This window comes from Nycticebus coucang, chromosome 10, assembly GCF_027406575.1.
Source record: "Nycticebus coucang isolate mNycCou1 chromosome 10, mNycCou1.pri, whole genome shotgun sequence".
NCBI classification, from domain to species: Eukaryota; Metazoa; Chordata; class Mammalia; order Primates; family Lorisidae; genus Nycticebus; species Nycticebus coucang.
Genome location: NC_069789.1, coordinates 125,526,576 through 125,551,122, shown reverse-complemented (window position 1 = coordinate 125,551,122; position 24,547 = coordinate 125,526,576). Strand labels below are relative to the sequence as shown.

Below are 24,547 nucleotides of genomic sequence, written 5' to 3'. Positions count from 1 at the left end.
TAGGTATAGAACTTTCAGTTGGCAGTGCTTTTCTTTCAACAGTTTAGATATATCATCTCACTGCCTTCTGGCTTCCAAGTCTTCTACTGAGTAATTAGTTTCTAATCTTATTGATGATCCCTTGTATGTGACAATTGCTTCCTTCTTCCTGCTTTCAAGAGTCTCTCTTTGACCATTTCTTTCAGAAGTTTGATTATAATGCATCTTGTTTTAGGTTTCTTTGGATTCATCCTACTTTGAGTTCAGTGTGAATTTTTGATTTGTAGATTGATAATTTTCATTAAATTTGTAATGATTTTGGCCATAATGTTCAATTAGTGTTTGCCACTTTGTCTTTTTTCTCAGCTTTTTCATGGTGCACGTGTTGGTCCCTTGCTGTTGTCTTATTTTTGGTACTGTTCTAATTTTTTTTAATTCTTTTTTTAATTTTAATTTTAGTTGTTTTATCTTTAAGCTGGTTGATTCTTTTTTTCATTCTGCCTAAATCTGCTGTCTAGCCCTTTAGTAAAAATTTTATTTTAATTATTGTACTTTCTAGCCCTACTCTTTTTGTTTCTTTTAAAATACTTCCTATTTCTTTATTGATTCTCAGTTATCCTGAGAATAATTTTCTTGAGTTTTTTACCTTTTTATCTATGATTTCCTTGAAATGTTTGACTATGTGTGTAATACAGTTTAAAGTTTAATTAAATTTTTTATCTGAACTTCCTAAAAAAAAAAAAAAAAGATTTTTTGAATACCAGATTATGTTACTTCTTTTCTGAAGATTGATATATTCTTTATTCTTTTCTTTCTTTTTTATTTTTTTGAGACAGAGTCTCAGCTGTCACCCCGGGTAGAGTGCTGTGGCATCACAGGTCACAGCAACTTCAAACTCTTGGGCTTAGGCAATTCTCTTGCCTCAGCCTCCCGAGTAACTGGGACTACAGGCGCCCACCACAATGCCTAGCTATTATTTGGCTGTAGTTGTCATTGTTGTTTGGAGGCCCAGGCTGGATTCGAACCTGCCAGTTCTGGTGTATGTGGCTGAAGCCCTAGCCATTGAGCTATAGGCACCAAGCCCTTTATTCTTTTCATTACGAAAAAAACGTATTACACCAAATTTAGAAAATATAGAGAAGCATATTGAAAAAACAAAGTTCATCTGTAATCCTATTAGTTAGAACTACTTACTGTCAAGTTGTTAAAGCAAATACTTAAAGAATTCTTTTTTTTTTTTTAGTTTGTTTTATTTATTTATTTTTTTGAGATAGAGTCTCAAGCTGTCACCCTGGGTAGAGTGCTGTAGTGTCACAGCTCACAGCAACTTCCAACTCTTGGGCTTAAGCGATTCTCATGCCTCATCCTCCCAAGTAGCTGTGACTACAGGCACCTGCCACAATGCCCGGCTATTTTTTTGTTGCAGTTGTCATTGTTTTAGCTGGCCCGGGCTGGGTTTGAACCTGCTACCCTTGGTGTATGTGGCCAGCACCCTACCCACTGAGCTATCGGTGCCACCCAAGAATTCTTTTTTTAACATCATCATTTTATGGCTACTGTTCTGTAACCCAAGTTTATTATGCCAGAATACATATGAACAACTGTCCATGTGATTAACATTTATCTTTACCATGAGTTGTAATGGCCTCATAGTGTTAGCATTTCACCAAGGCCCATAGTTTCATTATAGTTTCATCATGTCTTGTTGAACATGATTTGCTTATAAATTAATTGCCTTTATAAACAGTGACACTCTCTTTAGGGCAAATGCTAGTGCTCTCTTTTTTTCCTTCCTTTTTTTAGTTGAATTATAATTACGTATGTAGTTAGTGAATATATTTTTCTTATAAAAAGAAGTTGTATAGTATAGAGGGTCTCAAGTCCCTCTATACTATAGCAACAATTCCCATTCCACGTATCTACCCAAAGAAAGCCATGGTTATCAGTTAATTATTCATTTATTTAACTTTTATCCTATGCATTTATGTGGAATGTGGTTCTGTTTTGTCGCTTAAACTATTTCCCGTAAAAAGGATCATAAATGTATACTTTAAAATGTAGAAAATAAAGTAATTGCATCATAAGGTTGATCTAGGGCTTGAGTTGCTTTGCATGGAACTCTTACAACAGGACATGACACATTCACTAAGTGTTAGTTACTGTTCTGAAACTTGCTTTTTCATTCTTTGCAGTGAACCATCCACATAGATGTGGAGCTACTTTATGTTAACTGTTTCAGGTAAGATTATATTTGGTAATACTGTGACATGTTTAATAATTTACTGGTTTTTAAATATTTAGATTTTATATAGTTCTAACTGTTGCAAACAGTGTTGCAAATGAACATCTGGGTGTAGGAATTCTCTAAGTTATATATTAAAATTATGGGAATATTAGATATATACATTTTAAACTTCAGTAAATATTTCCAAATTAATTTTCAAAGTGGCTTGATCACTTCACAGTACACTCAGCTGTCTCCAGCAGAATCTGTTTTTCTTTGGCCAGTTGGGTCACTTTTAGCTGTATAAAGTGCACAAAAGTGTTTGCAACACATAGGACAGAGGATTAATAATTTCATTTCATAGAAGCTAGCTATTCTTGGGTACTGAACAACTGGTCCCACCCCCAGCAATTCTGATTTAATTGCTATGAGATATTTAAAAGGTCACTAAATGTTTCTAATGTGCTGCCACAGTTGAGAACTCAAATATGACATGGGCTCATATAAGCTATTAAGAAAAACATTAAGATTTAATTTGATCTGGAGTGGGGTTTAAGCTTTAGAATTTTTGAAACGCTGCCCAGGTGATTTTAATGCGTAATCAGGAATGAAAATCACTGGTTTAGACAAATCATAATTTCCTTTCTGGAGGTGAGGACAGTAAGTGTGAAAAAAAATTAACATCTTGCAGCAAGGAAGTAGCGGAAGGAAGGGATGATTTTTCAGGCAGGCAATCCGCTGTATCCGCCATACCTGTGCACTTGCTAGCAATTATGAAAATACATTGGTCATTTTAGTTGTGTACCAGGGAGAGAAAACCCAAAGCATATGGTACATACACACCATGTTTAAGCAGCAGTCTTCCTTTTGTTTTCAAAAACAAGTGTTGGGTTTTGTGAATCTTACAGTTTTTTTGAGGAAAAGGACAGAGTTTATTGAAAGGTAAAAGAGATACGTAAGAGAAAGGGGGGGAGCAGAGCCTCTGGCAATGGAGGGGGTAAACCAAGTGGGAACCCCATTATAGTTTAAATTTTTTATGTTCCATTTTATCATCAATTCTTTGCTTTTTTTGAGATCCTTTTGTTGTGATATTGAATTCAAATTGGTTTTATGTTTTCTTAATAGGCATTTAGTTCTATTAATTATTCCTTTATTTGGTAATTTCTCACTGTCCAGTTTTTGATGTGGGTATTGCTCTCTTTTACATCATTTCTAGGTAGTTTGTATTTCCATTAAGTTTCATATTTTAATTGAGATAATATGAACTTAAAATAATTTCATATTTCATTGAGAATTACTGAGGAATATATTTTGGTAAATTTTAAATTTTATTAAATTTCAAACTTGCAGAAGTTACAAGAGTAGAATGAAGTATTCCTGTGTACCAGTTCCTGGACTCACCAGTTGTTACATTTTGGCCTATTTGCATTATCATTCTCATATGAACTTCATTGTGTTTTCTCTGTCTCTCTCCCTCCCTACACACCCACACACACCCACACATATTTCATCTGAGAATAAGTAGCAGACATTTTGCCCCTTCAACTTTATAAGTACTTCAGAATATTATTTCCTATGAACAAGAGTATTCTCTTATATAACCACAGTTATTAAAACACAAGATTTTAACATTTGTATGATATTGTTATCTAATCCATAATCCATATTTAAAATTTTCACTCATCCCAATGATATTCTACTTCCTCCCCATGCATTGTGTAGGGTCCATTCTAGGATCACATGTTGAATTGAGTTATCCTTTCCTTCTAGTCTTTAATCCAGAGAGTTGCTCTCTCTTTGTCTTGGCCTTAACTTTTTTTTTTTTTTTTGAGACAGAGTCTCAAGCTGTCACCCTCAGTAGAGTGCTGCCTTGGCATCACAGCTCAGGCGCCGGCCACAGGGCCCAGCTATTTTTTTTGTTGCAGTTGTCATTGTTGTTTTAGCTGGCCTGGGCTGGGTTTGAACCTGCCAGCCTTGGTGTATGTGGCCAGGGCCCCACCCACTGAGCTGTGAGTGCTGTCCTTGGCCTTAACGTTTTTGAAGAGGGGAGGCTGGGTGCAGTGGCTCACACCTGTAACCCTAGCACTCTGGGGGGCCAAGGCAGGTGGATTGCTTGAGCTCAAGAGTTCAAGACCAGTCTGAGCAAGACAAGACCCTGGCTCTACTGAAAAATAGAAAAACTAGGGCGGCGCCTGTGGCTCAGTGAGCAGGGCGCCGGCCCCATATACCGAGGGTGGCAGGTTCAAACCTGACCTCCACCAAACTGCAACAAAAAAATAGCCGGGCGTTGTGGCAGGTGCCTGTAGTCCCAGCTACTCGGGAGGCTGAGGCAGGAGAATCGCCTAAGCCCAGGAGTTGGAGGTTACCGTGAGCTGTGTGATACCACGGCACTCTACCAAGGGCGATAAAGTGAAACTCTGTCTCTACAATAAAAAAAAAAAATAGAAAACCTAGTCGGGCATGGTGCCTCACACCTATAGTCCCAGCTACTTGGGAGGTTGACAAGAGGATTGCTCAAGTCCCAGTTTGAGATTGCTGTAAGCTATGATGCCACAGCACTCTACCAAGGGTGACAGAGTGAGACTCTGTCTCCAAAAGAAACAAACAAAACATTTTGAAAGGGGCTAAGCCAATTATTTTGTAGAAATTCCCTGAATTGGGGTTTGCCTTGTGGCTCTTCATGTGTATGTTCAGGTGGTGAAAATACACATGAAGGCAAAATAAATAGTAACAGATTATATCCCACTGCATAAAGTAAAAAGTAAAGTAAACAGAATTTGGTGGCAGGAATACCATGGAAGGGACACTATCCTTCTCAGTGCATCATGTCAGGGGATAGCAGATGTCCTCTTGTCTCAATTTTTGGAGGTTAACTTTTGATAATTTTAAAGGTGATATTTACCATGTTTCTCCACTGTAAAGTTGGTAGTTGTCTATTTATAATGAATAGATAATTGTGGAGAGAGATTTTGAACCTTGTAAATAGCTTATCATTAAAGTTTTACTCACTGGTTTTAGCATCTATTGGTTATTATTGTTGGATTTGTTATTTCTATAATATTTTCAAAGTGATAAAGTTTTTTATTTTTTGTTTGTTTTTTTATCTCCATTATTTTGTCTGTAGTTGGCATTCTACTGTAAAGAACCTTTCTCTTAGGCTGGGCATGGTGGCTCACACCTGTAATCCTAGCACTCTGGGAAGCTGAGGCAGGTGGATTGCTTGAGCTCAGGAGTTCAAGATCAGCCTGAGCAAGAGTGAGACCCTGTCTAAAAATACAGCCAGGCATGTGGCGATGCCCATAGGTCAGTGGGTAGGGTGCCGGCCACATATAGCCAAGCTGGTGGGTTCAAACCAGGCCTGGGCCAGGGAAACAATAATGACAATTGCAGCAAAGAAATAGCTAGGTGCTGTGGCAGGTGCCTGTGGTCCCAGCTACTTGGGAGGCTGAGGAAAGAAAATCACTTAAGCCCAAGAGTTTGAGGTTGCTGTGAGCTATGACACACTCTACCAGGGGCAGGAAAGTGAGACTCTGTCTCAAAAAAAAAAAGCCGGGTGTTGTGGTGGGCACTTGTAGTCCCGCTACTTGGGAGGCTGAGGCAAGAGAATCTCTTGAGCCCAAGAGTGAGGTTGCTATGAACTATGAAGCTACAGCACTCTACCAAGGACAATAAAGTGAAATTCTGTCTCAAAAAAAAAAAAAGAAGATTTCTCTTCTGCCTGACTTATTTGTTAATTTACATCAATATGAATTTATAGATTTTTACTTTATTCAGTGGGATATAATCTGTTACTATTCATTTCGATACTCACATTTTCTCAGATTTGGCCAGTGGGAGCCCCTTAAGGCTAACTTCTGTGTCTGTTTAGCTTGTCTCTCTGATCCTTGGAGCATTTTCTTCCTGGCATGACAAGATGTCCTGGGCTCATTTCCAAATCTGTCTTAACTCCAGGCTGGAATGAATCATTTCTCTAAAGAAATAAAGAGCTTTAAAAAAAAAAAGAAAAGAAATAAAGAGCTTTTATTTCTTGCAGCAAAGAATATTTAGAAACCAAGATCTGGGTAATAAGACTATAGGCAGTAATTCTAGTCATATTTGTTCCATATTTGCAACTTCCTTCTCCTGCGGTTAAAAACCTGGCATCCATTATCCTATATATATTTACTAACGTGTTCAACTCTGGAATATATAAAGTTTTAGAATGCTAACCCATACTGTAGAAAAAATCAAGTATGCTAAGTAGAGCTCAGTATTTGTTTATATTTCTCATTGTCTTTAGACTGAGAGTACATGGTCAAAATATTGTGCTCAAATTTATTTGGATTCTTTTCCCATCACACAGTGTGTTTACATTATTCATTAGAAATACATTTAGATTTGTTTGTTCTCATTTGTATTCTGACTGACTCTTAATACTCTGCTCTTGTTGATTTGATTCTAGAGTATGTAAAACATTAAGATGGTTCTATAGGTTAAAGCTATACAAAAAGGTACAGTTAGACCATTGTCACACTATTCCCTCACCCCTTGTTTTTGTAAATGTTTTAGATTGAATGGCATCTCTCTCAAAATTCCTGTTTTGAAAGCCTAAACCCCAATACCTTTAGAATATGAATGCATTTGGAAATAGAACTTTTAAAGAGATGATTATATTAAAATGAGGCCATTAGGGTAACCCCTCATCCAATCTGACTGTTATTCTTATGAGAGGAAATTTGGACACACAAACAAGTATGCTTAAACACAGAGGAAAGACCTTGTGAGCACACAGCAAGAATGTGACCATCTATAAGCCAAGGAGAGAGACCTCAGAAGAATCCAAACCTGCAAGCACCCTAATATTGTACTTCCACGTCCAGAAATGTGAGCAAAGAAATTCCTGTTATTTAAGCCAACCAGTTCTTTGTTATCAGCCCTGGCAAACTACTTACTAAGTTATTTCCTCTTGGGTCATGGTATTTAGCTGTCACCTGGGATTGTGCTGAGATTGGATTCTCATCATAGATCGAGTAGCAAGAGAATGGTTCTGGGTATTGAAGAGATGAGCAAACCCTTTGATATTATCATAATGTTTTCAAATCAGAGGAAAACTAATTTCTCAGGTGCTGGATTGTAAATTATTTCCACTGGTTAAGAGAATCCCAAAGTGACTTGGAGTTTAGGATGTCAGTTTAATCTGGGTCCCAACTCCAGATGTCCCAACTCCAAATTTCAGCTTTACCAGCAGTCTCCTGACTTTTACATGAAAAACATGGTAAAGCTGTGAACTCAACTGTCGTCATAATTCAGCAACCTGACCGATTTTGTGTTGATTTTTAGCAATATCAGTCTGCAACTACAAGAAATAGGAGATTCTTATGAGGCTTTTTATGAAAATTCTCTGGTTCTCATACTGTGACTTGCGCTGAGAGTTAATAAACCTCAACTTGTCAGTTTTTCTTTGTAAGCATTAAAGTGAATGCAAATGACTTCATCATACACTATAGTCCTTGTAAGTCATCATTACTGCTGTAAAGGTAAGTAGGGCAACTACTTGGCTCCCAAGGCACTTGCTTCAGTTGGCACTTCCTGCAGTCAGCCACAACTTGATTACGATGTCACCGTATGCCATGCATTTCTAGTGTCCCAAATACTGTTTCCCTGGAGCTTTGCACTGTAGTCAAGCCCCAAGGATTAGTGAAAAGAACAGAACAGCTCACTGCAACGAAGATTTTAGGGATGGCTAAAAGACATGGCCAAACTAATCCTGAACTTCTATCTTTATAGGCCTGTCTCCTGGAGCCACTTCAGGTACCAATTATGTTGCCATCAATATCTAATCAAGAGACAGAAAAACATACGGTAAAGTTTAATGTAAAAAATTAACTATAGGCTGGACGTAGTGGTTCACGCCTGTAATCCTAGCACTCAGAGACCAAAGTGGGTGGATCACCTGAGCTCAGCCTCCGTAGAGACCCCATCTCTACTGAAAAAATAGAAAACCTAGCTGGGCATTGTGGTGGGTGTCTGTAGTCCTAGCTACTGGTGAGGCTGAGGCTAAATGATCACTTGAGCCCAAGAGTTTAAGGTTGTTGTGAGCTATGACACCTCAGCACTCTAGACCAGGGCAACAGAGTGAGATTCTGTCTCAAAAAAAAAAAAAAAAAAAAAATGAGAGTAAAGCAACAAAAAGATTAGATAGTAAGAAGTAAAGGTAGGCCGGGTGCAGTGGCTCACGCCTGTAATCATAGCACTCTGTGAGGCCTAGGCGGGTGGATTGCCTGAGCTCACAAGTTCAAGACCTGCCTGTACTAGAGTGAGATTTTGTCTCTAAAAAGAGCTGGGTGTTGTGGTGAGTACCTCTAGTCCCACAACTTGGGAGGCTGAGGCAAGAGAATCACTTGAGCCTAAGAGTTTGAGATTGCTGTGAGCTATGACTCCTCAGCACTCTACCGAGGGCAACAAAGTGAGACTCTCCAAAAAAAAAAGAAGTAAAGGAAATTCCAAAGACCACAAGAGTCACAGCTGTAAAGAGCAGCCACTGCTCCTAATGGTGGAGATAGTGTCCTAAGATTTCCTCCCAGGGCTACAATACAGTCCTTGTTGCAGAGAGTTTATCTGTGGCTCACTAAATGGCACAGTATTGCTTTGGAGAAGGATTAGGCCTGAGGTGAGGCAAATAAGACTCCAGGGTACATACAAGCCCTCACTCTCAAGTGTTAACTCTACTTGCATGACCCTGAGAGGGAATGCCTCATATTTTATACCACAATTTCTTCATTCATAAGGCAGTCATCCTCAGGGTCATAAGTGCAGGGTTGGCATCTAAGAGTGAGTGCCTGCCTCAAATTTGGAGAAGTTGAGTAGCTTAACTTCTCTTACCCTGGTCCTTTCCCTGCTGTGATGCTGCACCAGTGGAACTAGATGGAAATCTGCCCTCTAGAATGTGCTAGAAATCCTCTCTCTAGAGTAGGGTGAGTTGTCTTACCAGAATCATGTGCTGCAAAACTACCAGAAGAAGCTGCTGGCTACCTTGTGCTTTAAGAGTTGGGAGCTGGAGAAGCTGCTTGTGCTGAAGAAGCCTGGGGAAGCCGTCCCTGTGGTAGCAGCTGAGCTCTGGGGAAGCTGAATGTGCTGCAGGAGGCACCTTCTAGGCAAGCACACCAGAAGCAGGAGGGAATATCTCTTCCTCTTGTGATAGATATCTTTCAAATATCCTTTACTGACAAAGTTTAACATTGTTCTGGCAAGGACAAATATTTATATAGGCCAGGCCTACTTTCACAGAGTGAAAAAAGATGGAATAAAAGGTGAATTTGGAATTCAAAGGCCATAAATTGGTAAGTGGCACCTAGTCCTCTAAGAGGTTCAAGTTAATAAAAAAAAAAAAACAAAAAACTTAAGCCATTTATCTCAGACTGTTATGAATGATGTACAATAATGATATAACTTTTTTAAATGGACATATGATTATATCTTTTATATTTTTCCATTTAGGCAATTATAAGATCTGAAAATGTCCGTATTGTTTCTTTCTAGTATTTACGTATTTTATTTATTACAACCTTTAAGAACAAGCACTCACTATTTCATTTAGTTTGCTCTTTTCTGTTTTTTGTAGGCACTGTCAATATGAGTAAATTTTCTTCTACTCATAGCTTGTTAAAAGTTTATTTTTACTTATTTTAATAAGTGGACGTTGGATTTTATCAAATTCTCTGTTTATTGGAGAAAATTTTGATTTTTTCTCTTTAATCTGTTAATATATAATTAATTATATTAATACATTTTTAATGCTAATCAACATATTTCTTGAATAAATTCACTTTATTCACATTTGCTTTTTCATTATTATATTCAGTTTACTAGAATTATGTTTAATTTTTTATATCTATGTTCATAAGTCAATTATGCTGAAATTATTCTCTCTCATACTGATGTCTTTTCTTATTTGGTTTCATGGCTATACTAGTTTTATCAGACAAATCAGAGAATGCTCCATTTTTTTCCTCCAAAATTTGAGGATTTTTTTCCCTAAAATACTTTGTATATTTAGACATGTATAAAATATATTGTAGATTAAGTAATACTACCCATAAAACTATCACAAAGTTTTAAAAAAATACAAAATTGCTAATATCTCAAAGGTCTCTGCCTATCCAAAGCAAATCTATCTGTTTCACTCTCCACCGAGGTGTAACTATAAGGAGACTTGTATAAAAATAATTCCTAAAAAAAAAATAAAAATAATTCCTCTGCTATTATAAAGATTTTTTAACCAACTTTTTTTGACACACTAAGGAATACTATATAGTTTTGCCTGCTTTTAAGTTTATATAAATTGAATTACACAATGTGTATCCTTTTGTTAATAAAAAATTAAATTATGTTGAATGGTTTAGATATTATCTTATTTTTACCACTGTATGGTATTTCATAAAGTTTATGACTATATTGTAGTACATTTTATTCAATATATAAATTTTGTGGATAATTGGGTTGCCAGCTTTTTCTTTTTAATAAAACTGCTGTTAAGAACATTCTGGCTATATGTTTTTCCTAGAAGTGGAATTGCTGGATCATAGAGAAAATGTATGTTAACCTACATAATGCCAAACTCTTTCAGTGGCTGTATGAATTTCTACTTCCAACAGTTTCTGCTCCACATCTTTGTGACATTTGGTATAATAGTCTCACCTTTTTCTACCTAATATGTTTGGTATTATTTCATTATTTTAATATGCATTTCATGACTGCTAAAACTGTTTATCTTTTCATTTAAGTTACCTGTAGGCTCCTTTTCTCTTTCATTGCATTTTTTAGAAATTGAAGTGAAGTTTGTGTCAGATATAATTATCCATTTTAACATGTACAATTCAATCGTATTTAGTGTAAATTCAGTAATATTTACTGTAGTCATAATGCTTTGCAACTAACAGCTCTCTGTAGTTTTTTTTTTTCTCATTTATCTATAGAAATACCCTGTACCTGTTTGAAGCGCAAAACATTTGACTTTTAAATTTAAACTGATACATTTTTTTCTTTTTATTGCTTCCACTTTTGATGTCAAATCTAAGAATCCATTGCCAAATCTGAGGCCATGAAGATTTAGAATATCCTATTTAGGGTATTGATCTTGTTTGGGGTTAATTTTTTATATTTGCATGTGTTTATCCAGTTGTCCCAGCACCATTTGTTGAAAAGGCATTTCTTTCTCCATCAAGTGGACTTATTAATCTTACTGAAAATCAATTAGTCCTTGATCTTTGAGTTTATTTCTGTATTGGGTGCATTCCATTGGTCTTCTAGCCTTATGATAGTACCATGCTGTTTTGATTACTACCTTTATGGTGGTAGTTTTAAAGTTGGGTGGTGTGAGTCTCCTACTTTTTCATTTTTAATGTTACTTTGATTAGGGGGGATGTATTGTAATTCCATAAGGATGTGAGGATTGGCTTTTTCATTTCTTCAAAGGCCAGTTGAAGTTTTGGTAGAGATTGCATTGATTCATTGGGTCACTTGCCAGGTATTGCTATCATAATAATATTAAATATTCCAATCCATGAACATGAGATGTTATTCTGTTTCAACTCCAGCTGGTTTACTGTGTTTAGTTATTGCTCTCCACCTGGTTGCCAACAAATCTGCCTGTACTTCAAGTCAACTGGCTACAAATCCTGAGAGTTCCCACAACTGCCTCCACTATTTTCTCAAGTTTACTAATTTACTAGACTTCAGGAAAACCACCATTCTTAAAATTACAGTTTTATTATGGAGGATAAAAATACAAATCAGAAACAGTCAAATGAAGAGACACGTAGAATAGAGTCTGGAAGGGATCTTAACACAGATGCATGCCCTTTCCCTGTGAAATCAGGGTGTGTCACACTTACAGTATATTTATATACTGAGAAGCACTCATGAACTTCAGGGTTCAGAATTTTTAGTGGAATTTCATTATGAAGGCATGATTTGTAATCATCAGCTCAAATTTGATTGAACTCAAATCTGTAACCCTACTCCCGCCCTCAGAATTTGCTTTGGCTGAAAGTTTTTACTAATGACCAGCCCCAATTCTAAAGCTATCTAAGGGTCGACCATGTGTAACTTCATTAAAATAAACTCATTTGTGATCTAGTAACAAAGATACTTCTATCACTTAGGAAATTCCATGGGTTTTAGAAGCTCTTCACTAGGAACCTGGACAAATTCTTTTTTTAACACAACATAGGTTTTCCTATTTATTTAGTGGTTCTTTTTCTCTTGGATCATTTAGCTTTTTATTAATGATTTGGGAAGTATCTATTTTAGATATGAGTTGACATTTCGTAAATATCTTCTTCCATTCTATGACTTGCTTTATAACTGAGCTGTGAATTATGTTTATGTTGTACAACTTTGTTTTCCATTTAATTAATACTACCTTTTATTTTAGAAAAAGAGAGTGATGCCTGGTGGTCCATATGCTTATCACTAATTTATATTCAGAGTGTGCCAAAAAATACAGTAGAACCTCCACAGTTGACTACCTCCCTACATTGACTACTTCCTTTAATTGACCTGATTTTCATAGACTGGACATACACCACATGTACTTTTCAGTCGTTAGGCCTACTTCCTTATGTTGACCACCTCTATGTTGACCAATGTGTTAAAGTCCCTTGGGTGGTTAACTTACAGAGGTCGTACTATAAATCTTTTCCAAATATGTTCTGTCATTTCTCTACATTTAGAAACATCAATCCTTTGGGGGTTTTATGCCAACTTCTTCCTTCACCGTTAATCTAGAATTTGCCTTCTTTTTTAATTCAGTTCCCTTCTCTTCTATTAAATTCTTTGTTTCTTGGATTTCAAGTCTTCCTATTTCTTGGTTCACTCTTTTTGAAAGAGGTGACATGTATGAAAGGATGAATGGGAGTGAGCAAGTTCTATTTTTCAACCATTATATTGATTTTTTAACAGGTAATGGAATTCTACATTGAAAATTCTGTCCCTCAGAATTTAGAAATCATCACTAATGTCTTATAGTATTGTTCAGAAATCCAAAGTCATTTTTATTCTTAGTCTTTTGGTCATACTTTTTTAATTTAATTTTTTTTTTTTTTTTTGCCTTTTAGGGTCTTTGGTCCTAATGTCCTAGAACCTAATGAAAATATATCTTCATTTGAATAATTTTTATTCTTTATGCTAGGTACCAAATGGACCCATTAAATGTGCGGCTTCATGTTCCTTTGAGTTCTAGGAAGTTTTCAGGAATATTATTTTATTAGAGCAATCTGTATATTCTGTTTTCTTTGAAAAATTTCAAACATATAGAATAACGAAATAATCTTCAGTGAACCTTGAATTCCCATTGTATTAGTGTGTTTGGGCCACTATAGGAAATTACAATAAACTGGGTAGCTTATGAACAATAGAAATTTATTTCTCGGGCGACACCTGTGGCTCAAGGAGTAGGGCGCTGGACCTATATACCAGAAGTGGTGGGTTCAAAAAGAAGTTTATTTCTCAGTTCTGGAGTCTGGGAGGTCCATGATTGAGATGGTAGCAGATTCAGTGTCTGGTGAGGTCCTGCTAGCTGGTTCATAGATGGCACCTTCTCCCTGTGTGCTCTTGGTAGACGGGGGAAGGCAGCTCTGTGGGGCCTCTTTCATAAATGTATTAATCCCATTCATGAGGGCAGAACCCTAACACCCTATCACCTCTCAAAGCCTCCACTTCCTAACACCTTCACACTGAAGACCAAGTTTCAACATACAAATTTGGGGTGGGAGAGGAGACACAAACATTTAGACCCATCGCTTGAATTCTTCAGTTGTTAACATTTTGCCACATTTGCTTTATGTTTCTAAATACACATACATATACATTTTTTCCTTTCCATTATTTGAAAATTAGTTGAGCATATCCTGACATTTTATCCTTTATACTTTTGATATCTGTCTCCTCATTATTACTTTTTTTTTTTTGCCAGGCTGGGCTTGAACCCGCCACCCCCGGTGTATGGGGCTGGCACCCTACACCTTGAGCCACAGGTGCTGCCCTATCTCCTCATTATTAAGGATATATCTCAAATTATGAAATTTACAATTAACTTACTAATATTGTAGCAGGCATTTTGTGTTCAAATATATTCAGTAAGTTCCAAAATTTATTTATTTAGCTACAATTGTGGGTGTGGACATTACTTGATTGATTGCTTGATCTAGGATCCAGGCAAGATGCACATGTTGCTTTTGGTTCGTGTTTCTCTTTTAATCTAAACTTGTCTTTCATGTTTGTTTGTGTTATGTGACATTGAATTTTTTTGAGAATTAAGGGCAGTTGTTTTATACACTGCCCCATGACCTTGGTTTCTTTGATGGCTTTCTCACAGATAGGAGACATAGATTCAGGTTAAATATTTTTGGCAAGCCTACCACATAGATGATATGATGGCAAACATTTTATTACATTACGTTGGGAAGCACATGATGTCAGGTTGTTCTACTATTGGTAAAGCCAAGTTTTATCTCTAAAGGTTTCAGTGGTGAGTACCAAATAGCCAAAATACCAAATACAACACAATATTATTGACTATAGTCCTCATTACATTAATTCTCTAGACTTATTCATCCTACTTATCTCCAATGTTGTATCTTTTGACCTGCATCTCTCTATTTTCTCCCCTCTAATTCCTGTAAACTACCACTTGATATTCTATTTATTTTAATTTTTTTGGTTAAGAGTCCGCATAGAAGTGAGACCATGCAGTATTCCTCTGTGTCTGTCTTATTTCACTTAATGTCCTCCAGGTTCATCCATGTTGTGGCAAATGGCAGGATCTCCTTTTTTGAGGCTGAATAATATTCATGTACATATACAAAAACATATATACATGAAAGACATGTTCAAAAATGTCTTTATCCATTCATCCATCAGTGGACACTTAGGTTGATTTCATGTCTTGGCTATTGTGAATAATACTGCAGTGTGGGGGGTGCAGATATCTTATGAAATAGTGATTTATTTGTAATTTAGACTGTGCACTAAGAAGCTGATTAAATTCTTGTATAATTGAAAAACGAGAAATAAGACTTTTGTAGGTACTGAGTTCCTTTATTTCTTCAGTCTTTCTGGGGTTTTGCAGCAAAAATCGTTCTTCTAGGTTTTATGTTTGCCTTAGATTTTATCTTTTATTTGTTAAGTTAGTCATCATCTATCTTTATGATTTCCTGCTTCTGATGTTTTGTTGCTGCAGGTATTTTTTTTTTTTTTAACTTTTTTTCAGAGACAAAGCCTCACTTTGTCGCCCTTGGTAGAATGCTGTGGCATCACAACTCACAGCAACCTCCAGCTTCTGGGCTTAGGTTATTCTCTTGTCTCAGCTTCCTGAGTAGCTGGAACTACAGGTGCCCACCACAACGCCCAGCCTTTTTTTTTTTTTTTTCGTTGCAGTTTGGCCAGGGCCAGGTTCGAAACCACTACCCTAAAAAAACAAAACAAAACAAAAAAAAAGAAACCACTACCCTCAGTATATGGGGCCAGTGCTCTACTCACTGAGCCTCAGGTGCTGCCCTTTTTTGTTTGTTTGTTTTATTGGTTTTTTTTTTTTTTTTTTTTTGAGACAGAGTCTCACTGTGTTGCCCTCGATAGAGTGCTATGGCATCACAGCTCACAGCAATCTCAAACTCTTGGGCTTAAGTGATTGATTCTCTTGCTTCAGCCTCCCAAGTAGCTGGGACTACAGGCACCCGCCACAATGCTGGCTGTTTTCTTGTTATTGTTGTCATTGTTGTTTAGCAGGCCTTGGCCAGGTTCAACCCCCACTAGTCCTGGTGCATGTGGCTGGTGCCCTAACCACTGAGCTATGGGCACTGAGCCTGTAGTTTCTTTCTTTCTTTTTTTTTTCTTTTAGAGACAGAGTCTCACTTTATCACCCTTGGTAGAGTGCTATGACATCACAGCTCACAGCAACCTCCAACTCCTGGGTTTAGGTGATTCTCTTGCCTCAGCCTCCCCAGTAGCTGGGACTACAGGCGCCTGCCACAACACCCGGCTATTTTTTTTTGTTGCAGTTTGGCCGGGGCTGGGTCTGAACCCACCACCATTGGTATATGGGGCCGGTGCCCTGCTCACTGAGCCACAGGCGCCACCCTGCAGTTTCTTTCTTAATTCTTTGGATTGGGCTGGGTGCAGTGGCTCACACCTGTAATCCCAGCACTCTGGGAGGCTGAGGTGGGTGGATTGCCTGACCTCACAAGTTTGAGACCAGCCTGAGCCAGAGGGAGACCTTGTCTCTAAAAATAGCTGGGCATTGTGGTGGGTGCCTATAGTCCCAGTTACTTGGGATGCTGAGGCAAGAGGATCACTTAAGCCCAGGAATTTGAGATTGCTGTGAGTTATGAGGCCACAGCACTCTACCGAGGGCAAAAAGTGAGACTCTATCTCAAAAAAAGAAAAAAAAAATGTTTGAATTGGTGGGTTTATTAATTTTTAAAATGCCCTTTTCATTCCTTTCAGTGAAGTTTTAGAAAGGGCACAGGTATAACTACATGTGATCAATCACCATGCCCTTTTTGAAAGAAAATATGTTTTCTTTCTAGGGAAATTTTTGTTTTTAGAAGTTTATTTGTAATAATAATATATTTTGAAAAGTGTTTATTATATTAGCCATTCCATAAATACATTTTGGCTTTTTTTTTTATATGTACTAAGATTAAAGTTGATTAAAGTAACAGGTATTTTCCTTACCTACAGGAGGCTTAGCTCTATTGTAGCAAACAACGTAAGACATATTCAGGCCTGGTCTAAACAAACTGACCATAAGAGCTGTAGGAAGCGATTAGTACTGGAATGTTTTTACCTTTTAGGGATTGAAGTATTTGCTTAGGTTCGTAATTGATTTTTTTTTTTTTTTTTTTGTAGAGACAGAGTCTCACTTTATGGCCCTCGGTAGAGTGCTGTGGCCTCACACAGCTCACAGCAATCTCCAACTCCTGGGCTTAAGGGATTCTCTTGCCTCAGCCTCCCGATTAGCTGGGACTACAGGCGCCCGCCACAACGCCCGGGATGTTTTTAAATATATTCCCTTTCCTAGTTCTATGTTCATCTCAAATAAGTCATACATTATATGACTCGGTCACACATTGTATATATCCTCCAGGTTCATCCATGTTGTAGCAAACAGAAAATGGTTTTCAAGGCTGAATAATGTCCATGTATATGCATATATGTGTATACCTTCCAAAATAATAGTTACCAAACACTGTTCAGTTAGTTTATGTAACCCGGATAATCAAAGAAATACAACAGTTTTAAATTTTAGGGATGAATGTGTAAATTATGCATGACAAAATAAAATGCAAAAAAAAAGATACTTTGAGAAATAAATGTGAGGTGTACATAATTAATAGTGCACTCTCAGGAAATGTCTTTATTGAGATATACCACTTACCAGATACCTAAGCCATGGCCAGAAACTTGCAAGGCTGAACCTGAGGACAGTGGATAGAGGGGTCATGGGAGAATATTGCAGGCAGATGAAATTGATTTTTTTTTTTTTTGAGACAGTCTCATGTCACCCAGCTATTTTTGTTGTTGTTGTTGTTCTTGTAGTTGTCATTGTTGTTTGGCAGGCCTAGGCCGGGTTTGAACCCACCAGCCCTGGTGTATGTGGGTAACACCCTAGCCGCTGAGCTATAGGTGCCTAGCCCTTAATTGATGTTTTGAAATATATTCCCTTTCCTAGTCTCTGTTTATGGCAAATAAGTCTTCCAAAATAAAGTTACAAAACACTGCTTAGTTACTTTATGTAAATGTGTAAGTATATAACGTGTGACCAGAATCCTTCAGTAATCATCAAAGCTGGGGTTCAAGCTCGGCATGGTGGCTCACGACTATAATCCTAGCACTTTGGGTGGCTGAGGCAGGTGTATTGCTTGGGCTCGGAAGTTCAAGACCAGCCTGAGCAAGAGCAAGATCCCTCTTCTCTACTAAAAGTAGATAAAGTAGCCAGGCCAGGCATTGTGGCAGGTGCCTGTAGTCCCACCTACTTAGAAGGGTGAGGCAAAAGGATAGATGGAGCACAAGAGTTTGAGCTATGATGATGCCATGGCACTCCACCCAGGGAAACAGTGAAGAAAAAAAAAAAGTTGAGGTTGAGAAAACACATCCATCTTTCTCCTTCTTGTAATCTTCTAGTACTTTCACATTAACTTTTATCTTTTCTTCCCTCCTCTCTGATTTTAAAATTAGACTGAGTTACTTTGCTGTAGCTCTTGCTGATTCCCTTCTTCTGTTCTCCCCAGGTTAGCCTCCTAGAATTGGGAGGAAACATTGAATATTATCAAATGGCATAAACAAATTACATTCTAACCCCAGAAGAATCTTTTCATTTTTCATTCCATATGTATTCAGCATATTAATCTTTCATCTGGGAACTGCTACATCTAGAGTTATCTTTGTCTTCTATTTCCTTCAGTTTATATACAAATTGTATTTATTACTTGATCAACGATCTCAGTAAAAATTTAATGCTCTAATCAACCCTAAGAAATTTGTATGATAATTATCCTCATTTGTAAATGTATATGCCACTAGATTTATTTTCTTAAAAAATTAGGACAGATCCAGGATATCTGGATATTTACTAAGCTCCCAAGTCTGCAGGGGATTTTCATCTAAACTCCCATTTAGGAATAATTGATTTAATCTTTTTTCCTATATACCTCCTTCACCTACTAGTGTGACTTTTGCTCATTCTCTCTGCCTTCTTTATCTGTTTTTCAAATTGCCCAATCATATTTGAGAATTGTATGAGCCACTCACTTTTTATGAAAATTAATTTCATTCAAGTCTTTCATATATATTATAAAAGTTTAATTTCTCCCAGAATACACAAAAATGAATATTTGCTTTTATATTTTCTTTCAGACTGTGAATCAAGGTTGAGAACAAGACATTATTTCTGAAAAAGGATATTTATGGAATAGAATCATCCTGATGGGAGATAATGGAAAGACTTACAAAACACAGCATTGAGTGTTCAAGTTTCAGAGGTGATTGGAAATGTAAAAGCCAGTTTGAGAGAAAACAGGGATCTCAGGAAGGACATTTCACTGATATGATATTTACTCCAGAAGATATGCCCACTTTCAGTACCCAGCATCAGAGAATTCATACTCATGAGAAACTCCTTGAATGTAAGGAATGTGGGAAGGATTTTAGTTTTGTATCAGTCCTTATTCGACATCAGCGAATCCATACTGGTGAGAAACCTTATGAGTGTAAAGAATGTGGCAAGGCCTTTGGTAGTGGTGCAAACCTTGCTTACCATCAAAGAATACACACTGGTGAGAAGCCTTATGAATGTAAGGAATGTGGGAAGGCCTTTGGTAGTGGCTCAAACCTCACCCACCATCAAAGAATTCATACTGGTGAGAAACCATATGAATGTAAGGATTGTGGGAAAGCTTTTAGTTTTGGATCAAGTCTAATTCGACATCAGATAATACACAGTGGTGAAAAGCCTTATGAGTGTAAGGAATGTGGGAAGTCCTTTAGTTTTGAATCAGCCCTCACTCGGCATCACAGAATTCACACAGGTGAGAAACCTTATGAATGTAAGGACTGTGGGAAAACGTTTGGCAGTGGTTCAAACCTTACTCAACATCAGCGAATTCATACTGGTGAGAAACCTTATGAATGTAAAGCATGTGGAATGGCCTTTAGTAGTGGTTCAGCTCTTACACGGCATCAGAGAATTCATACTGGTGAGAAGCCATATATATGTAATGAATGTGGGAAGGCCTTTAGTTTTGGATCAGCCCTTACTCGACATCAGAGAATTCACACTGGTGAGAAACCTTATGTATGTAAGGAATGTGGGAAGGCTTTTAATAGTGGTTCAGATCTAACTCAACATAAGAGAGTTCACACTGGTGAGAAACCCTATGAGTGTAAGGACTGTGAGAAAGCCTTTAGAAGTCATTCAAAGCTTATTCAGCATCAAAGAGTGCACACTGGTGAAAAACCTTATGAATGTAAGGAATGTGGAAAGACTTTTAGTAGTGGTTCTGATCTTACTGAACATTGCAGAATTCATACTGGTCAGAAACCCTATGAATGTAAGGAATGTGGAAAGTCCTTTAGCAGTGGGTCAGCTCTTAATCGCCACCAGAGAATACACACTGGTGAGAAACCCTATGAATGTAAGCAATGTGGGAAGGCTTTCCGTAGTAGTTCTCACCTTACTCGGCATCAGAGAATTCATACTGGTGAGAAGCCATATATATGTAATGAATGTGAGAAGGCCTTTACTTTTGGATCAGCCCTTACTCGACATCAGAGAATTCACACTGGTGAGAAACCTTATGTATGTAAGCAGTGTGGGAAGGCTTTTAATAGTGGCTCAGCTCTCACTCAACATCAGAGAATTCACACTGGTGAGAAACCCTATGAGTGTAAGGAATGTGAGAAAGCCTTTAGAAGGCGTTCAAAGCTTATTCAGCATCAAAGAGTGCACACTGGTGAAAAACCTTATGAATGTAAGGAATGTGGAAAGACCTTTAATAGTGCTTCTGATCTTACACAACATTGGAGAATTCATACTGGTCAGAAACCCTATGAATGTAAGGAATGTGGGAAAGCCTTTGTTAGTGGCTCAAAACTTATTCAACACCAGCTGATTCATACTGGTGACAAACCCTATGAATGTAAAGAATGTGGAAAGTTCTTTAATAGTACCTCAGCTCTTAGTCGGCATCGGAGAATACACACTGGTGAGAAACCCTATGAATGTAAGCAATGTGGGAAGGCTTTCCGTAGTAGTTCTCACCTTACTCAACATCAGAGAATTCATACTAGTGAGAAACGTTATGAATGTAAGGAATATGGGAAAGCTTGTGGGAGGGGTTCAAGCTTTCAGCAGTATAAGAAAAGTCATAATGGTGAGAAGCTGTGTGAATTGGAAACTCAATTTAAATTATGTGATAAGGATGGTTTTCAACAGATTACATAAGAAAATTTGCAGTGGTGAAAATCTCTACTAATTAAGATACAAAATGCCTAATTTGTACATCATAGTTAGCCTAAGAGAAATCATAGAAAAAAATGAATAAAAATATTTAGAGATTTTTATCTACACTAATTCTTTCATTACTTTCGGAAACTTCATAGTTGTGAATGGTAACAATGAAAAAAATACATTGTATTTTTGGCTTTATTTTAAACATTGAAGAATTCACTTTTGAGTTAACCCTGCTAATTTTTTAAAAATCGTTTAATTTTCATGTGTAATATACAGATTACTGATCCATATTAAAACACTTTATTAAGTCTAAATTCATCTTTTTTCTCCCAATTCTCATCCTAACACCATTTTTTTTTTTTTTTTTTTTTTGTAGAGACAGTCTCACTGTACCGCCTTCGGGTAGAGTGCCGTGGCATCACACGGCTCACAGCAACCTCTAACTCTTGGGCTTACGCACTTCTCTTGCCTCAGCCTCTCGAGTAGCTGGGACTACAGGCGCCCGCCACAACGCCCGGCTATTTTTTTGTTGCAGTTTTGGCCGGAGCTGGGTTTGAACCTGCCACCCTCGGCATATGGGGCCAGCGCCCTACTCACTGAGCCACAGGCGCCGCCCCTAACACCATTTTTTTAATAATCTTGTTTCCTGTATGTTTTTTTTCACTGACAATTTGATGGCAAGTTATATTTTGTTCATTAAAATGTTGCATATCATCAGTGTTTTTTAAATTTATATGTAAGTATCTGTCTCTCCTTAATTACATTAAGTGACTATTATTTTTAAGTGTCCTTTATTATCTGATGGACCTGTACTTTTTGTTTTGGAAGATTGTTTTATTTTTCTTTTATTAAGTTTATATTCTTCATTTTGGCAATTTTCCCTCAATAATGCAGATAAGAACAATGAAATGGATATAATTACAGGCAGTCCTTGAGTTATAAATGAGATAGGTTTTGTAGGTGTGTTCTTAAGTTGAATTTTTATGTAAGTTGAAATAGGTAAATTAACCTGTGACCTATAAAAGCCTCGATTCCTAAGTATGAGTCATACATCAGTCAGATGTTTATAACTTGGGGATTGCCTATACTGTCAAACTTTTGGGAAAACCCCTTTATCACTATCTCATTTTTTTGGAAACAAGGTATAGATTATGCTATACCCTAACCTGCACTTAATATTCTTTATAAATATGTTACTATTTTATCAGCTTTATAGTAGTCACCTGTCTATACCAAACTCTTATTTTGTCAAATATTGAAAGTTGTTATTATAAATAGTTGCTTTGATGGCTCCTTTTGAATGTGTCATTTATTTATTGTTCACTTCAGAAATAATGTGTGGGTCACTATTGCATAAGAAAGATTTATACATTACAGATAAAGCTATCCTTCCCTTTGACCAACATCCCCAACCTCAGTTCATTTTCAATGATAATCAACTTACTTACTCTTCTATGTACTTTTATATGCATATTAAATGTATTTATGGTAATGTGGGTATAATGACAACTTCAGAATCTTGTATGGACATTATAATTGTGCCTATGACATAATAAATGCTTGGTTAATATAATTAGCAACCATCATTGTTATTATCTTCTCAAGGTTGATTCTTACTATTAATGGAAAAACTTTAACCATGATGCATACCTTACTCAACAATTAAAGACCTCACAGACATTCATTTAAATAAATATAGGACTAATTTGATGAACATGCATTCTTGTTGAATGAGTATACTATATCCAAAAAAAATGAGATTATAATGTGTGATGAGGCAGACATACCATAAAATTCATAATAGGGTAGAAATAAAACTATAGTAGACCCCTTATAAAAATATGAATACTAGTTCAGTACCCATCTACATAAAATAAAAACTAAAATTGCACTTGCTAGGCCGGGCTCAGTGGCTCATGCCCGTAATCCTAGCACTCTGGGAGGCTGAGGTGGGTGGATTGCCTGAGATCAGGAGTTGGAGAAGAGCCTAAACTGGAGCAAGACACCATTTCTAAAAATAGCGGGATATTGTGGGAGCTGCCTGTAGTCCTAGCTACTTGAGAGGCTGAGGCAAGAGGATTGCTTGAGGCCAAGAGTTTGAGGTTGCTGTGAGCTGTGACGTCATGACACTCTACTGAGGGCAACAAAGTGAGACTGTCTTGAAAAAAAAAATTGCACTTATTTTTGAAATAAGTGTCAGTGAGTTGGCTACACAGAAACCTGAGGACCTAATCATATACAGAGGAAATTGTATTGCTCTAAATCCACTCATATGTTAGAATATTAAAGAAATTATGAATAAAGAAACTACATAACCCAAGAAATTGGAAAAAGAATACAACAAAACTCCCAAGGGTAATGCAAAAGTTAAAATAAAGATGAAATAATTTTAAATGAAAAATGCTAGGTTAATAATTATAAACTGGCTGGCAGGGTGCTCATGCCTGTAATCCCAGCACTGTGGGAGGTTGAGGTGGGAGGAATGCCTGAGCTCAGGAGTTCAAAGCTTGTCTGAGTGAAAGTGAGACCCCGACTCATCACAAAAACTGAAAAACCCAGCCTGGCACCGCAGCGAGCGCCTGTAATCCCAGTGGCTTTGGAGGCTGAGGCAGCAGGATGCCCACAGCCTGAGTCTGAGGTTGCAGTGAGCTATGACACCATTGCTCAGGGCATAGGGTAGAACTGTGTCTTGACAAAACAAACAAATATTACAAGCTGCTTCTCTGCAAAAAATAAAAATACAGTGGCTATTATAGAAAATAAAGATAAGTGAACATTATGAGTGACAAAAGACCATTGGTCTAGGGATTTTACAGATTACAGGTTGAATATGCCTTATTTGAATATCTGAATGTGAAATGTTTCAAAACCTAAAACTTTTTGAATGTTAATGATCATGTCCAATGGAAATTTTTAATGGAGGATTTTGGATTTTAAAGTTTTTGATTAGACATGCTAATATGGTAAGTACAATGCAAATATTCCAAAATCCAAAAACAATTGAAATTCAAAGCACTTCTGGTCCCAACCATTTCAGATAAGGGATAGTCAACACACATATATCTCTAAGATGCACCTGTTAGAACAGTGGTTCTCAACCTTCCTAATGCTGCTGCCCTTTAATACAGTTCCTGTGGGTCTCGACCCACAGGCTGAGAACTGCTGTGTTAGAAGAAGGGTTTAAATCACTTGAATCAACTCAACAAGGTATAGAAGTGGTTAGTATATAAGGGATACAGTGAAAAAAGTATATCTAGGAAAGCTAGGGGAAAAAATAAATCCCTCTAGCCAAAGCTATCAGAGGTTTCTGTTCTATACTTCTTTATACTAGGGTAGACCCCTTGAGGAAATATTCT

The 24,547-nt window shown here is 37.1% G+C and overlaps 1 protein-coding gene across 5 annotated transcripts in view; it reads left to right on the top strand.

The window, feature by feature from the left end:
* Nucleotides 1–21,533, top strand: part of LOC128595896 (zinc finger protein 345) — a 29,308-nt gene extending 7,775 nt beyond the window's left edge. For all 5 annotated transcript variants that reach the window (XM_053605004.1, XM_053605009.1, XM_053605005.1 and 2 more), the window contains 2 exons: nt 2,172–2,218; nt 19,097–21,533. In XM_053605004.1, the coding sequence (XP_053460979.1) occupies nt 19,176–21,182 (2,007 nt within the window). In that variant the 5' untranslated portion in view covers nt 2,172–2,218; nt 19,097–19,175 and the 3' untranslated portion in view covers nt 21,183–21,533. The remainder of the gene's footprint in view (nt 1–2,171; nt 2,219–19,096) is intronic.
* The last annotated feature ends 3,014 nt before the right edge of the window (nt 21,534–24,547 follow it).